Source organism: Falco biarmicus, chromosome 4 (assembly GCF_023638135.1).
Source record: "Falco biarmicus isolate bFalBia1 chromosome 4, bFalBia1.pri, whole genome shotgun sequence".
NCBI lineage: Eukaryota > Metazoa > Chordata > Aves > Falconiformes > Falconidae > Falco > Falco biarmicus.
Genome location: NC_079291.1, coordinates 74,851,464 through 74,866,764, shown reverse-complemented (window position 1 = coordinate 74,866,764; position 15,301 = coordinate 74,851,464). Strand labels below are relative to the sequence as shown.

The 15,301-nt window shown below is 47.7% G+C and overlaps 1 protein-coding gene across 4 annotated transcripts in view; it reads right to left on the bottom strand.

Annotated features, from left to right (window-relative positions):
* XPO6 (exportin 6) overlaps nucleotides 1-12,657 on the bottom strand; it is a 55,873-nt gene extending 43,216 nt beyond the window's left edge. For all 4 annotated transcript variants that reach the window (XM_056334614.1, XM_056334615.1, XM_056334617.1 and 1 more), the window contains exon 1: nucleotides 12,291-12,657. In XM_056334614.1, coding sequence (XP_056190589.1) covers nucleotides 12,291-12,293 — 3 coding nt within the window. In that variant the 5' untranslated portion in view covers nucleotides 12,294-12,657. The remainder of the gene's footprint in view (nucleotides 1-12,290) is intronic.
* Nucleotides 12,658-15,301: the final 2,644 nt, after the last annotated feature.

Sequence of the window (15,301 nt, the reverse complement as noted above, 5' to 3'; positions counted from 1 at the left end):
AAGATGTATGAGCCATTAACAGATTTCTCTTGATTAATGAGAAAAATAGTTTAGTAGCTGCCAGCTTACTGCATTTTAGGCTGTTCAAACTCCAGTTCACCGCACCTCAATAAAGCTCTAGAGAAGCGAAACCTTTGTACCTTGCTGCTTAAACCAGGACTCCGTAACAAGTTCAGTTTAGCCTGCAGACTAAAGCATTCAGGTAGAACAAGCTACCTGTCCTACTCTGACAAAGAACAGAGGAATGAATTTTGGATTGCAATTCAGACACTGCATATTTAATAGAAGATACAACACTGATTTTAGTTTGCATATAACTAGAGACAACCCCACCCACCCCTTCAAATACCTGATCATTTTAGAAGATATGAAAGCACTTTATAAAGCTATTTCAATTTTCTCCTGAAGTGCTTTCATTTAGAGTTCACTTCCTATCTTTTTAATTCATTTTACATTCTCCAAAGCAATTGTTTCTTTTAGAGGAAAGCTTTTCACTAATGCTTTGCCATAAAAACACAAGCTGTTAACCTTTTAGTGTTTGCTATTAACAGCTCGGTAGAATATCGATCACAAGAGACGATTCTCTAAATATGGCAACTCAGGCAGATGACAAATTACAAGGAGGGTTAGGCCTGTTTATTTTTTTTTTTTTAAATGTGTTTGGAAATGGTTATCACTCCAAGACAAAAATCAAGGTGATTCCTCTACAAAGCTTTTTCTAATAAGATGTTAACTGCAGTTGCAACATTACAAAAGTGACTTCAGCCATCCCCCAGGCAGCACTGGAACGCCTTCCTTTGATGTGGAAGCATGGATTTTACACCACACAAGCTGAACCTTAACACCTCCTTCAGTGGCAAGCAGGAGAAACACTTGCACTGCTGAACCCCAGAAGCCCTCACCGCCGATCTAAACCCCCTTCAGCATCTCTATATTTAAAGAGGACGGGATGTCTTTCTGTTCAGGAACTGTTACTCACCACCCCTCTGCACCCCATCGTGTATTTAATTCAGACACCCACTCTTGTTCCATCCTTGCCTTCAATACCTGCACTGCTGAAGCACTTTTCACACTGCATCTAACACCTACCAGCCCATAAAGCCTCCCTACACCAGATATTGATAGCAAATGCAGATCGCTTCCCAGCACAGCCCTGGCTTCCTAATTTTTTTTGAGCCTGCATCTATGTCCCCTTCCTACCCACCATGTCTCCTACCATCACCAGTACAAGACACACCGCCCAGCACAATTCAGCCTCCTCTTGCTTATCGAGATTTGGATCTTACCACATCTTATGCAGCTCTGCTAAAGTGAGTATCAGCTACATCTACCAGCTTGTGCTCGTAATGAGCAACTCTTCCAGGAGAGGAGGGACTGCAGGAGAGCAGTGTGAAACCTGCTTGCAGCATTCCCAGCAGGAATTGCTATAATGCCACCAACAAGCCAGTGAATATGGTTAAGAAAAAAGAAAAATCACACACACAACACAATGGCAGCTGCTAGTATAAAATAACTCATCATCACCCTGCCTCTGCTAAGTTACACTGTCCCATCTTCTTCCACCTGGGAGCCTTCTGCTTCCAATTTTGCACAGTTATTTAACAGTACAGTTATACACAGACAAATACAAACCACCACACTTTAGCTGCTGAATTTTCTTCCTTCTATAATTATAATTTTTTGGGTTTACTGTTGTAGATAATTTTTAAGGAAACTCAATCGAGACTAATTTAATAGTACACATACCTAACCAACATGCATATGTGCTAAGGTACTAATTTACTCATTTAAGAATTACCAGGGTGTCTTTCAGAGCCCCTTCCTGCCCAAGCCCTAACATAATATGATAATGAACACATAAATTAGTAACTACACTCTCAGAAAGACTGTGGTCACTCTAAGTCTGCTTGTGAAGGTCACAAAGGCCTTTTTTTTTTTTTTGGCAGCTACCTGCAAAGCACAGATATTATCACCACTTCAGTGAACCTTTGGAACAGCCTTGGGTCACTCGATGCAACCAAGTTCAAGAAAGAAGTGCATTATTACTTTTAGCAATAGAAGTAGAATTATGAAGTGTTTTTTAAGAACTTGTACAAAACCCAGCACATCCTCTAGAAAGGATGAACGCATACTATTGAGAGGCAGAGTTCTGCAGCTCAAAGGCGGTGTTACCTACTATATTTAATCATTTCCAACTAATGATTTTACAAGTCCGGGGCTTCACACATTCCCAGTGTCTCCTTATCAGCGTAACTCACGCAGAGACCTTAAACTGGGAGACAGCACACAGACCCTGCACCATACGTGCTCCCTGGCAGCACACTGCTGATGGTATCAAGACGACAAGGCTCAGTCTTTATTCTTGGTTTCCTCGTTGCATTTCAGAGATGTTTTTGTGGTTTAATGAACCGAAACTAGACAGCTTCACTCTGTGCTTTGAGAACAGTTCAGGCTCCTGGTGCCATTTCAAGAGACCTCCTGGCTGCAGAATACATCCCACTTATCTGGTTCATTCGATTCAAGGGTCACAGCTTTGGCAGCTCACTAATGAGATGAGATTTTGTAAACTCATTTCTGTTGTACCACAATTTCAGCAAAAAAACTACCATAAAAGAAATGACTTATTGTTCTACCTCAAGGCAATCTGCGGGAGGAATAAAGGCTTCATGCTACCCTCGATCTCCTGGCTGCAACAAAGCCGACATCCAGCACCAGAGGTGCTCAAGGCCCTTCTGCCTGTACAACCCATCACTTCAGAAACCCCAGACTGCGCTTCAGGAATCAATGCATTTTACTTAAATATCAGCTAAGGCCCCAAAACGACCACAGGCTGAACACTGATGTGTGGAACAGGCTATTGAGAGCCAGAAGTGGTAATCTGATTTCTCAAACAGGATAAAGAGATCATCTTACCTGTAAACACTGCCTGCTATACAAGTAATCAGGCACCTTTTTGAATACTTAAGGGATCTTATTTCTTAAATCTTCTTGTACAGGCAGGTTCAGTTAACCAGGCTTCAGGTTTTAAGGCTGAACTCTGACTAACAGGCTCAAATGTCCAGGTCTGATTCTTTCTAAACCGGTAACTCTGAATCGACACCATCAGGTCCAGTAGCCAGCATGTCCTTCACCAAGCATTTTGCTTTGCTTGCTTTGCTGTTCAGAAAAGATGTTCATTAGATGGAAACACAGAATGCATAAAGCATTAAAATTCAACACCTAGAAGCTCTTAGAAACCCACCAAAGGCATAAAATAATCATCGCAAGCTGTCATAAGCAAGGTAAGATTTAGACACAGTGCCGTTACAAGCCACACTCTTGCTGAGGGCAAGCACAAGAGCAATTTGCGGGCCCCCGCTGCCAGGGGAAGGTGGGCTGGCCATGCACTCCTGACTTGCCAATCGATTTACTGCAGTTCAGCTGCTGGAAAAGACTTAGCAACACATTATTTCCCCAAACAAGTAGTTGCTAAAATAATGATATGCAGATGAGAAGTGCAGAAGTATCCAAAGCAGACTACTTGAGATCAATATTCTGCACCATACCAACTGCGTATCACCCTAGCACAGGGGTCCCAGGTGGGTACAGGTGGCACTTTTTGGACTTAGGACTTAAATTTGACAATTTGGCTACAGTTGTTAGACTTTCCTCAGTAGACACTCTGTTCAGACAGTTCTCAGCCACTGCCATCACCGATAACAAATTTTCTGTTTAGGTATAATGAGAAAAAACCAAGCCATAAAGTCACAGTAGGGTCTTCAGATGGACACCCCACAAGGTTGGTCATCTGCTGAGGGCAGTCAGCTAGCCACATGTCACTTCACAGATGCTGAAACACTGCAAGGTGACTATGGTTCTCTCCCAGAGTACAGAAATAACTCAGAGTCTTCCAGTGAAGTCTAGAAGCTTGCATCTCTAAAGGCAACAGTTTTGCAATCTCAGTGTTTGGGTCTGTCTTCTCCCCTCACACGCTCCCTTTGCTGGGTTCCCAAGCTTCCATCGAGCCTGCCACACCTCGAGGGAGATCCCATCCTTTCCTATGCGGCGATGCTCGTGCATGAGTGCCAGGACCACAGTCACAAGTCACAAATCACTTCCCTTTTCTCTGCATAAGCAAATCTAGGCTTGCACAAACAGAACCACAGGGCTGGCCCAAACAAACACATGCAACTTAACTGATTTTGAGGTAACACTTCCCCTGCTGTTTTAGGTGAAGTAACCCAAGTTGTAAAAAGGCAGGTCAGAAAGATCCCACAGCCATACTATTTTAAGCATAAGTATGTTGGGTGGGGGAGGGTATTTGTGGAGGGAATAAAAAAGTCCTTATAAAAATCATCCATAGAAATAAAAACGTGTTAAGAAAAATGCTTGCAACTTCTTACTCAAATGGTCCAGAACAACAGACAAGCAGCAGCACATAAAATGAACTTATGAAAGGTACAAAGTATGGCCTTTCTAGTTGAAGACTTTTAAAAAACACACCTATACAAATTTCAACAGTCTTCCTACAAAGAACACTATTCTGGCTCTTACAGATGGATATATGATACTTAAAAATGCTAAAAAGCTTGCTCTTAAGCACTTGTCCAAATGTGGCAGCTGCTTTGACCAAAGAGACTAGAAAAAAAGATGCTAAGCATAGGAGTCATAAACCTGGCATGCTTGCATATCAGCACCAAGCCTTCCAAGATGCATTAACAGATTTTTAGAAACACTTCTCAAATGCTTTACCGTCTGCAAAGCCACATATAAGCTGCTCAACCTACAGACAACTCACAATACCTAGACAAACACTCTGAATTGCAGTTGTTTGCAATCCTACCTTAAGGAGTCTCTGAAAGTATGTACATATGCAAAGTGGGAAATGGAAAGCGCCAGGACAAGCAAAAAAGAAAGCAAATGTAAAAAGAAAACAATTATTCAGCATATTTCTTAAAGTGGCACTTCAGATGCAGCTCCATCTACAGATCTTTGAACCTGCTGAATTTTTAACTGCACTGACACATCCCAGCTGCTCATTTTCCAGGTAGTTCTCCGACACCCACTTCTGCCTGGCAGGATTAAGTCTATTACCTTGCAGAAAAACTCCCAACACCAGACTATGCAATGTGACATCAGTGCAAGGTTTATCGTAAACTTGGGAGAAGGATTATACCTTACGCAATGTATTACACCAGCTGGACCTGATTGCCAAGGACGTATGATCACACTACACAAAAATAAGATACATGACCCTCACTCCTTGTCAAAAGAGGGGGGTGGGTGGGAAAAAAAACACACCTGCAATATTGCAAATTTAATTCCTGGCAAGAGCATTAAAACTTGTGTTGGGCACTTAAGACTGTATAATGAAACTATCATGGATAACACCATGGGAATAACTCAGCTAGACTTCCCCCCCCCCCCCCCCCCCCCCCATTTTAAATGTTTCCAAAGGACAGCACATGCAGGAAGAACATCTAGTCCACTTAAAAACAAGATGTTGATATCTGCAATGCTTCTGCACTTGGGGGTATTTCACAACAGCAGCCTGCCTCTCACTCCTGCATCTCCTGCAGCTCTGGGGCAACATCGTGTGCAGCCTCCAGGGATGGTTGCAGGGCTATCTGCCCTGGGACTGGGGTGGGGGGCTCCAATGGGTGGACACAGGGCTATCCTATCCATCTTGGGACCGGGGGGCTCCGACAGGCGGACACAGGGCTATCTGCCCCAGGACTGGGGAGCTCTGACAGGCTGAAGCATAACTAGACTTTGGTCAACATGACCTGGCCCGCCTCATCAAGTGCCAGCAGGAAACAAGAAAAAGCCGCTGAAACTGCTGCAAAGCAGCCTTTTCCTCCTTCACCTCTCCCCATCACAAAACACTGCTTCTCCTGGGTTGCTGGTGGGATCAGAGGAGCTGCTGGTGCAGCCCTCAGCCATGGTGGAAGCAGAAACAGATTTGCTCCCGAGCACCTCATGGTTGCACATCAGAGATTACAGGCCACAGATCACATCGTCATCCCTTTTTTTTTTTTTCTTTAACAGTTGCAAAAAGAAAGCCAAGGAATTGCAGAAAATTCAGTCTTATCACCCATAAGCGAAGGAACAGGGTAACGATATGGGGAACAACAAATCTAACCACTACAGCATAGCTGTCATTACTGTATCCCTTCCAGACCTTGACTTTAAACACACTGTTCTTAGACACCAGCTATTACTCCAAGGGGAAAACAACCCAAAACACCACCAAGCAAAACTTCAGAGAAAAAAACCTGCCCTTAATCCCAAAGAAAAGGACTAGGGAGTATTGCTACTCAGAAGCAATCTGTTCTGTTTTTACCCACTGCAGCAGGAGAGAATCAACCAAGCACAACACAGATTTTTCTGACAAAACCCTCTCCTGTATGGAAAAAAACCCTCACTCTTCTCTTCTGGAAGGCTGCAGCCCCTGCGTTCAATGCTGACTTTGGCATCCTGACAAGCCAGTATACAAAACAGATGAGTATGCTCCTTTCTCAAAAGAGGGGACAAAAAGGAATCACGACAATCCCTCCTGGGAAGAAATTCATGCTGCAATTAAAGCTGTAATAAAATATTAAGTCAAACTGCTAAAAATACAGATAGACTTGCAGACCCAGCCACAAACTTGGAGATGCCGAAATAAATAAAAGATAATTTGCAGCATGAATTCAAATGGCTGGGAAATGATAAAATAAATTTATTCTGGGCATGATCCCCATAGGTGAGGGAACAGGGAAGATTGGGGGGGGGGGCGGAAAGTAAGGAGTTTGTGATGTTGCCAGAAGAGCGAAAGCTTCCGATCCTAACTGTAAATGGAAAACAGAAATGTGGATAAAGAAAGAAGTAAGACACGTGGATGGGGAGAAGGTAAGAACGGGAAAAACTTGCTTCACCACAGAAACACATTCCATAAACCATAGGTGCTCCTGAGCCCAGGCTCAGAGAAGATGCCCCATTCCCAACCTGCCAGAGGACAGAGGCTCTCACCAGAGGACCCATTCCATTTCTGGCCACAGAAATGAGCCCCAAGAGCTGCCCAGATGAGTAAGCAACTTCTTGAACATCATAATCATAAAAAGGCAATGGCTTTCCTCTACCAAACTTAGTATTTACGCTTTTGTTGGAACAACACTTTCACAAAAGAACAGGCACATGCTATGCACTTTGCCTCTATAGATGGTATTCTAAGCATTCTATTTTGACAAAACAAAGCTGGCAAACATTTTATTTCTCCAAAAGCAGAAGACTGCCGTGTCAACACCTGGGATGCAGAGAAGGCCAAACCAGCGGTGACCCAAATACAAACGCAGTTACTAACAGGAAGTATCTGCTGACTTATGAAGGATAATGTTAGGACACATTATTCTAGCAGACAGGTATCAGCCCACACATATAAAAGCTGCATGTTTTTCTACTCTGCATATACTAACACACATTAAGAAATACAGTAACAATAACAGCAGCTCCTTCTCCCCGATCTAAATGGCAACACCTCATAACATGCATTAAAATAACCAAACACAAATTCCTCAGAGCTTTTAGGTATCCGGACACTGAGCGATCTCTTCGCAGCATGGAGCCCCACTGCATGAGCTTAGTAGCAGTACATGCCAGCTTTTAATGCTTTTCTACTAAAATAATCGCAATAAGCAACATTCATCTATCAGCGGATTGCCATGCTCATCATCTAGCAGTAAGCAGCTTTCCAAGGTAGTTTAGTGGACCTTGAGGCTCAACAATTTTGCCTTAATACCTCTTAGTCCGACTGGAGATAATACCGCCTACATTTGGCTACCCAGGTCTTTGAAATGTGGCACATGTAATTATTATAGATCCTGAAAGGCATTGCGTATAACCATTCTGCTAAATTCGCTATTTTCGTCGGAAAAAAATCTTTCATCCTGGGGGAAGCATCCTTAACAGCCATGCTCGGGATGAGCTTCCCTGCTACAAACTCCATTCCGATTCCCCTTTCTCCTAACTGCCAGCAGTGCCGTACAGGCTGAGCTTCACCAGGGCCAGCTGAGGCAGAGGGTGCTGCCGCAGGGGTCACAGCGGGCAGAGCCTCACACCACACGGTGCCACACAGGCTTTGCTGCAGAGCTAATCAATGTGTGTGACAGCTCACCAGCGGCAAGTCTCAGCTGCCGTCTCACGGTTTAATAAAGCAGGAATAATGAAGGGGCACAGCAAGTTATGATGTGACTTGAAGGCCCAAAAAGGAAGCCCAATGTTGGAGCTGAGGTCAGAACTTCGAAGTTCCTATTCTCTTGTTTGCCTACTCAGTAGATGGAGTTCGAATGGTTTTATAAAGGGTTGACTTTTATTTTTAAGCTATGTACTTTAAGGGGACGTACAGAAAGCTGACAGAACTTCAGTCTACTACACCACAGCCATCTAGTTTTGATGCTGCACATCAGCCGGCAGTGTCAGAGCAGGCACTGCCGGGGGGAGGGGACGACACGCTCCAGCTCCCTCTTGGTCTCAAAAACCTTCCGCAAGCAGAGGCCACCTCACTATGAGCGAGCGCTTCCTGCCCGCCACAGCACACCCTCTTCAGCTTCACCCTCTTTTCTCCATCTCTTCTTCTGGCAACGCAGTCCCATAGATCACCTGCCTCACGAACGGGCGGCAGCAGCCCAAACGTGACTTAAGCATCTCTGGCACAATGGGACAGCCAGGCAGGGTTTTTCTGCAAAAGCAGGAAGTTGCTGCTGCCTCCTGCCACAACGATGTCCTCAGCCCCCTTGCACAGTAGCCATCGGCAGTGGTCCCAAAACCGCAGGAATGGTTCACAGCCCACAGACCTGATCTGGGCCTTAAGGCCACCAGCTCAGCTACACTGGCATACATAATAAACACGAGCTATTTTGGTAATTCAGTAGCAAGCTCCTTGGCAACCAACAGTGCCAAAATAATCCACAGCTCACCAGCATTACCTGGCTAGATATGCTGCAATCCAGACATACTTTATTCCTCAGCAAATGGAAGGTTTAAACCATTGCAGGTCTCCAAAGGAAGCTTCAAGCATAAGAAAATGACAGCGCTTACCGCTAAAAAAAAATTGGAAGGTAATAACAAGGCCTATAAGGTAAAAGCTAGGATGCTGCTGTAGAAAACTTAGATTCAAGCTACACACGCCCACTGCCTACTTCCATTTTTGCAAGCTCGATTTGCTTCAGGCAGAACAGGGACGGGAGCTTCTTTGGATCTGCTGCTGCTACTTCTATTGTCTGATTCCCACTTTGCTACACGCTCATGAGGCCTAGTGATAAGCTGAAAGAAGTGGGACTTGTTTTGTAACTAAAGCCAACATGTTTGAGAAGCCTGTTTGCAGTTCCTTGACTGAAGGGTTGACTTCATATGACACCTTTAAATCTGATACCTAACACAACAGCATTTCCTGAAAAAAGTCCCCTTTCCTGAGCTGTTCTTCCAGTTGCTGGCAGGATACAAATCACACATAATTGAAGAATACATTTGCTAGGAGGTAATCACCTGACTTCCAACCTCACATGGGAGTTACTAACACACTTGCCAGGTGACTGGTATGCTCAGAAGATTACAACTGGGATCTGACAGTTTCAGAGATGGTTCATCTTCGCTAGCAGAAACAGGAAAAAGATGAAAGAATGAGTGATGAGAGAAATGCATAGCTTATTAGGATGCAAAACACAAATGCACTCGAGGATTACTTCCACGAACAGTATTTATTTTCAAGCTGTTTGCTAAAATCATCTAGAAGGATTCCTAAAAGTTGACCAACAAAACATTAATATTTTGTGGTCTATTAAAAGAAGAGAAACACTCTAAGAGTGCCACCTGAGTGCCTAAGCTGGAGCTTGTTACTCTGTGTTTAGAGGTTAACATGACTCCACAGAAATCCACTTGAGAAGCCTGTATTTCACAATACCCTACTTTCTCTATAAAGATAGGACATCAGTGCTGACTCACCTTTCACAGAAAGCCTCCAATTGGATGCTGTACAAGAACTATTTAGTGGACACTCAATGTGCATTAGTCGTCTGACATGCCACAAGCATGTAATAACCACCACCACATACAACGTGCAGAAGGCTTGACGCGCAGCAGGGCTGCTCTTCACAAATACCTCAGAAAGCAAAAGAATGATTCAAGCTTCCTGTGAAACTAACCAGCTTTCTAAGGGTGGCATAAGATTTCTGAGCCATTAGTTGCATCTAAGGACACTGAACTGGCACCTGTTCTATGACACGCATGCAGTTTCTGAGTATGCTGCACATCACCAGTTTCCCCTCCTGCCTTTACTGAGAGCTCTGGCTTTACAGTTGTTCTTAACATTCCTTCCCGTTAATCAAGCTTTAACTCATTACTGCACTCATTGCTTACTCCCTTCTGTATCAACCCAATTCAACTTCAACTAATAAAATCTGCTTCCACAAGTCTGTATTTCTGACAGCAGAGTTTAATTGTGTTTTATTTGTTCCCAGTATGGCTTACAGCATCTCATCTTCACACTTATCCAACTGTTCCAGGAAGGAGGGTACGCTAGCAGAACAGGCCCATCTGTAAGCTCCAAGGAAATGGGAACATAAGGAAAATCTTGCACAGTAGTCACATGATGAGTTACACCAGTAAATTCTGCAGTATAGCCCGATGACTGCTTCTCAACTTCCAGAGCCAGTACCTGGCTTGTAGCTGAACCAAATATCGAATGTTCAAGGAAAAAAACAAAAGATGTCACTCAGGAGGATAAATGTGCACGCCTGCACGAAGGCAAGGGAAGAACTAAGAAGTCCTTTTGTCACTTGTAATTATTGGTGCACACCCTGAAGCACAAAACTCTAACTTCTTTCCGCATGCAGATCTACAGTTTGTTATATACAACTGGTCTACCAATTTCTCCAAATTCAACCACAGTATTTTTTCATCTTATTCAACCTGGGGTATTCACCTAAAGAATTTTTGCTCTAGCTTTGGCCAAAGTTAAATTCAGCGAGATCTGTGACACATGACAGACAAGTCAGGAGTCCATCCTGAGCAGGTAGGTACATCCCTCATGCACGCAGACCCAGTAGTAGCAGGCTGCTACTGTATTTATTTAGGAGGCCATATCCCACCCCAGCAGACACCATGTGGAGCAGCAAAGCCTCTCACAGGGACTAATGAAATTCAACTTAGATGAGCTACAGAGAGCAAGGTTTCAGTAAACTAGCAACAGCGTACCAGGAGCACATCAAACAACGCGCAGATGTGATTATTTTGGCTCTTGGGTGAAGCAAATTCACAACTGCAAACCAAGATCCCAGCTTCCTGAAGACCAGAGGTGCAAGGCCTGAGCCTACGTTATTTAAGACAATTTAAATTAGAAAGTGGTTGTAAACTAAATCAGTAACTACTGCCTTCACTCAGCGGGACTGAGAGAGAGGAGGCAGTTTCCATGAGCAGATCCGGGGCTGCTGAACACATCTCTACTTACTGATCAACTGTAAAGTACATGTCTGTGGCTTCCCTTTGCCAACCCAGTAAGTCTGGGAATTTAACGTTTCCCTGCAGGTAGAACAAGGGAAAAATAAGAACAGCAGTTGTTACTTAGCACATCACTGCCAGCACTTGGTACGGCGATAGCGAGCAATACCATGATCCCCTGAAGAACGATTTCCACCTACCAGCCCTGCAAGCCTGACTGTGCGTGCACCCGATGGATTAAAGATTCTTCTCCTGCTTCTTATCAAGAGAAAAAGAGATTGTGCAAATCAAAGCACGCCGTATCTCAGTTCTGCATCTCTCGGTAGGACTGCATGCAGCTATGACTGCTATTGCTGCTGGAAAGCAGCTGAAGACCGGTATCTACAGCAGAATTAAATTACACTCTGCACAGAAGGGAATCCAGGTTATTTCTGCAGCTTTTCCAAGGCTAAACTGGAGGCGACCAGAGCAAGCCCACTGCTAGCACTGGAAAAATCCCTGTATTTCCCAACACCCTCCGGGCACACACGCTCCTGGGAAGCCTTCAGGGCTTTTTAAAACGTGCCAGCCCGGCGGCTCCGGGGGCGCAGGCCTCCCCGAACACCCGAGGGCCCCTCGGGGCCTCCGGGGCCCGCAGCCCCCGGCCGGGCCGCTGCCCAGGCGGCTCCCCCCAGCAGGCGCCGGGCCGCCCGCTGCCCGCATCGGGGGCAGGCTCTGAGGGCCGGCGGGCCCGGGACAGGCCGCAGGCCCCGCCGGAGCGCAGCGGGGTCCCCCCACCTCCCCTCCCCGGGGCCGGGGGGGGGGGCTCCGCGGCGGCCCCGCTCCCCGCCCGCACTCACCATGGCTGGCGGCGGCTCCCGCGGGGCGGCTCTAGGCAGGGCGCCGCGCTCCGCTCATGTCATGGCCGGCGGCGGCCGGCGGCGGGGCCTCCCCGCCCATGCACCAGCGAGCCCCCCGCCGGCCGCAGAGCCCCAGGCACCGCGGGCGGCCCCCCGCCCAGAGAGCCGCCGCCGCAACCGCCGCCTCCCAGCCCCCGGGCCTCCCCCGGCCGGCGGGGACGGGGAGCCCCAGGGCGCTGGGAAGGGCCACCGGAGGACAGGCCCGCGCGGGCCGGGAGGGCGCGGCGCTGGGCGGCGGAGGGCCGGGGCCGGGCGGGGCCGGGAGGGGAGCGGAGCGTGGCGGGGCTCGACGCGGCGGCTGTCGGGGCGTCCGGTAGCTACGCCAGGCGCATCCTGCCGCGCACCGGGGAGGCGGCTCCGCCGGCCCCGCCCCGCCCCCTCCCGCCGGAAGCGGTCGCCGGGCCCCCGCGGCCAATCGCAGCCGAGGCGGTGGTGGGGAAGACGCATGCGCAGCTCGCCGCGGCACGCCGCCGGCCGCCATCTTGGAGAAGGGCGCGGCGCCTCGCGGGGCGGGGAGGGGGGGGACGGGGGGGGAAGGTGCGCGCCCGAGGTGCGCCGCGCCGCGCCCCGCCCCGCCGCTTCTGCGCATGCGCGAACTTCCTTCCGGCCAGCCGGAAGCGGCGGGGTGAGGGGGCGTGTCTTCACTTGGCCACACCCCCTGGAGGCGGGGCTGGAGCGCGGCCCCGTGCCAGCGGCCGGGCGCGTGAGGGGGGCGTACGGTGCCTGGGCCGCGATCACTGACCCGACCCCCAGGCACGGCTGTGCTGCCCCCCGGCCCCCCGCCTCCCAAGGGAGGTGCAGAGGTACAGGGCCGCCGTCTGTGTTTACTGGCCTCGTGTCTTTCTAACTCCCGAAAAATATGCGAGGCGGGAGCAACCCCAGCCTCAACACCCCCTCCCATTCCCTAGTTTTAACTACTTCGTGGCCCTTGATTTTCTAACACGTGGTCGGGTGAGAAGACAGTAACGAAGAGATCTGGAACAGCGGGTGAATTTACAAAAAGGAAATCCAGCCCCTAACTGCTGCTTGACGAAGACAAGGAGGTGGGACCAACTGGAGCCCCAAACCCATGAAGTTAATACAGATGAAAATACTTGCGGTTCACCAAACTCTCCTGTGACATTTGCAGTCACAGGTATTGCTGAAACCAGCAGCTAATACGCTTTAGAGGCAACAGTATCCATATGGTGATATTGCAAATGCTTGCAGTTACATTAGAGGATTAAACAAAACAAGAGGGAAGAAAATAAACCCTCCGTGGGGGGTGTAACTAACCACGAGGCTCAACAAGAAGCTTATGGTTGAGCAGTCTTGTGTCTTTTGCACGGCAGATTTTATTCCGTGCTTTCAGGAGAATGCTGACCACACAGCCCCTTGTCCTGCTCACCCTGCTCAGCCTTTTGCTCTGGGTGGAAACACTGTTCCTGGGCCATGCAGGCTGGTAAAAACTCACCAAGAAGACTATGTGCAGCTTGCAGCTGAGTAGAGGCTGCCTGGCTGCACAGGAGGGTCACATCCATTTGCTGCTACGTGCTGCTGAATTACTATATGCACCCAAAGGCAGAGCACCATCTCCAACACCTATCTCTCCAACACCTCCGAGACCCCTCCAACCTCTCCAAAACCCCTCCAACCACTCCAGCACCTCCAGAACCCCTCTGACACCTCCAAAACCCTTCCAACCTCTCCAAAACACCAGGCTGAGCCAAGCGATGTGCTGTGCCTGCCAGTGTCTTTAACTGAGGCTGGAACTGCCTTGAGACGCCACCTCAGCAATGGTTACATCAAGATATTGCAGCTGGCTGGCAGAGGGCAGGTTACCATGGTGACCATTAAAAGGATAATCTTATTATCACCATTTGTTATTCCGACAGGGTTGTTTGTTGACATGTGCTCCGAGGTGCACATTGCTGGTAGAGAAAACCAGCTGCTGGACACGGAGCTGCTAGGTCATGCACACCTTCCCTCCGAAGCCCTGAAGCTCTGCCTTCCACCTCTGCGTTGTTTGGGGTGGGGTTCTTCTGTGGCTCTCCAAAACAGAAGTGGCTCCAGCTCCATGGGCTGGGACAGGAGGGATCTGGTGTGCCGCAGGCAGAGAGCAAGCTGGTGGGGACCAAAAGGAAGAAGAGAAACCTTCTGCCAGGCTGCTGGATCCTTATAGGGAGCTTTTCTCCTCTAGCCCTATCTCCCCTGCAAAACCCAAGGGCATGGAATACCTTCTAGCACAGGATTTGGGGCCGAGAGTGAGCTCTGAGCTTTGCAAGCCTTCAGCATCACCCACCAGCATCATGCCGCCAACATATCACCAGCATCAGGCACCAGCATCACTGGAGCATAAGGAAGAGTGTGTTCAGGAGCGCTGCAGTGCCAGACCCCGGGCCTCCTTTATTCCATTTCTGGGGCTCTGCCCATTGCTGGAAGGGCTATTTCTTAAAGAAAATTAGTAGTCACCCTAACCACTGGCTGTCTGCAACCCTTATGTTTTAATTTGGGGCTCCTCCATCTGTTTCCTAAAGAGGGAGGCAGCAAGGCTCAGACTATGCCTGAATAAGCCCCAAGATGCGAGATGCCCTCAACCTTTTTTTTTTTTTTTTTTTTTTTAACTTTATGTTTTAAAAAAATAGAAGGAAGCAAAATAAACCATGGTGCTGAATGGCTGTATTGGGAAACCAAGGGAACAGAATTTGTGAAAATCATTTGTTACTGCATGGTTTATGCCTCCACTTTTATTGTAAACACACAGAGCAATGCACTGGAACGTGATTTGAAGCCCTCTTATCAAAGCTTCCTGCACAGCTCCAGCCTTGATTCCAGCTCATTAAATCACACATTCAAATTTTCACCACATTTAATTGTTTTATACCAGTTTTGCATAGTTTGGGTTCTGCCTTCGGGGTGAGTTTGAGCCCAAGGCCAACCCAGCAGCTGGCTACGCTTCCCTTCGCACCCAG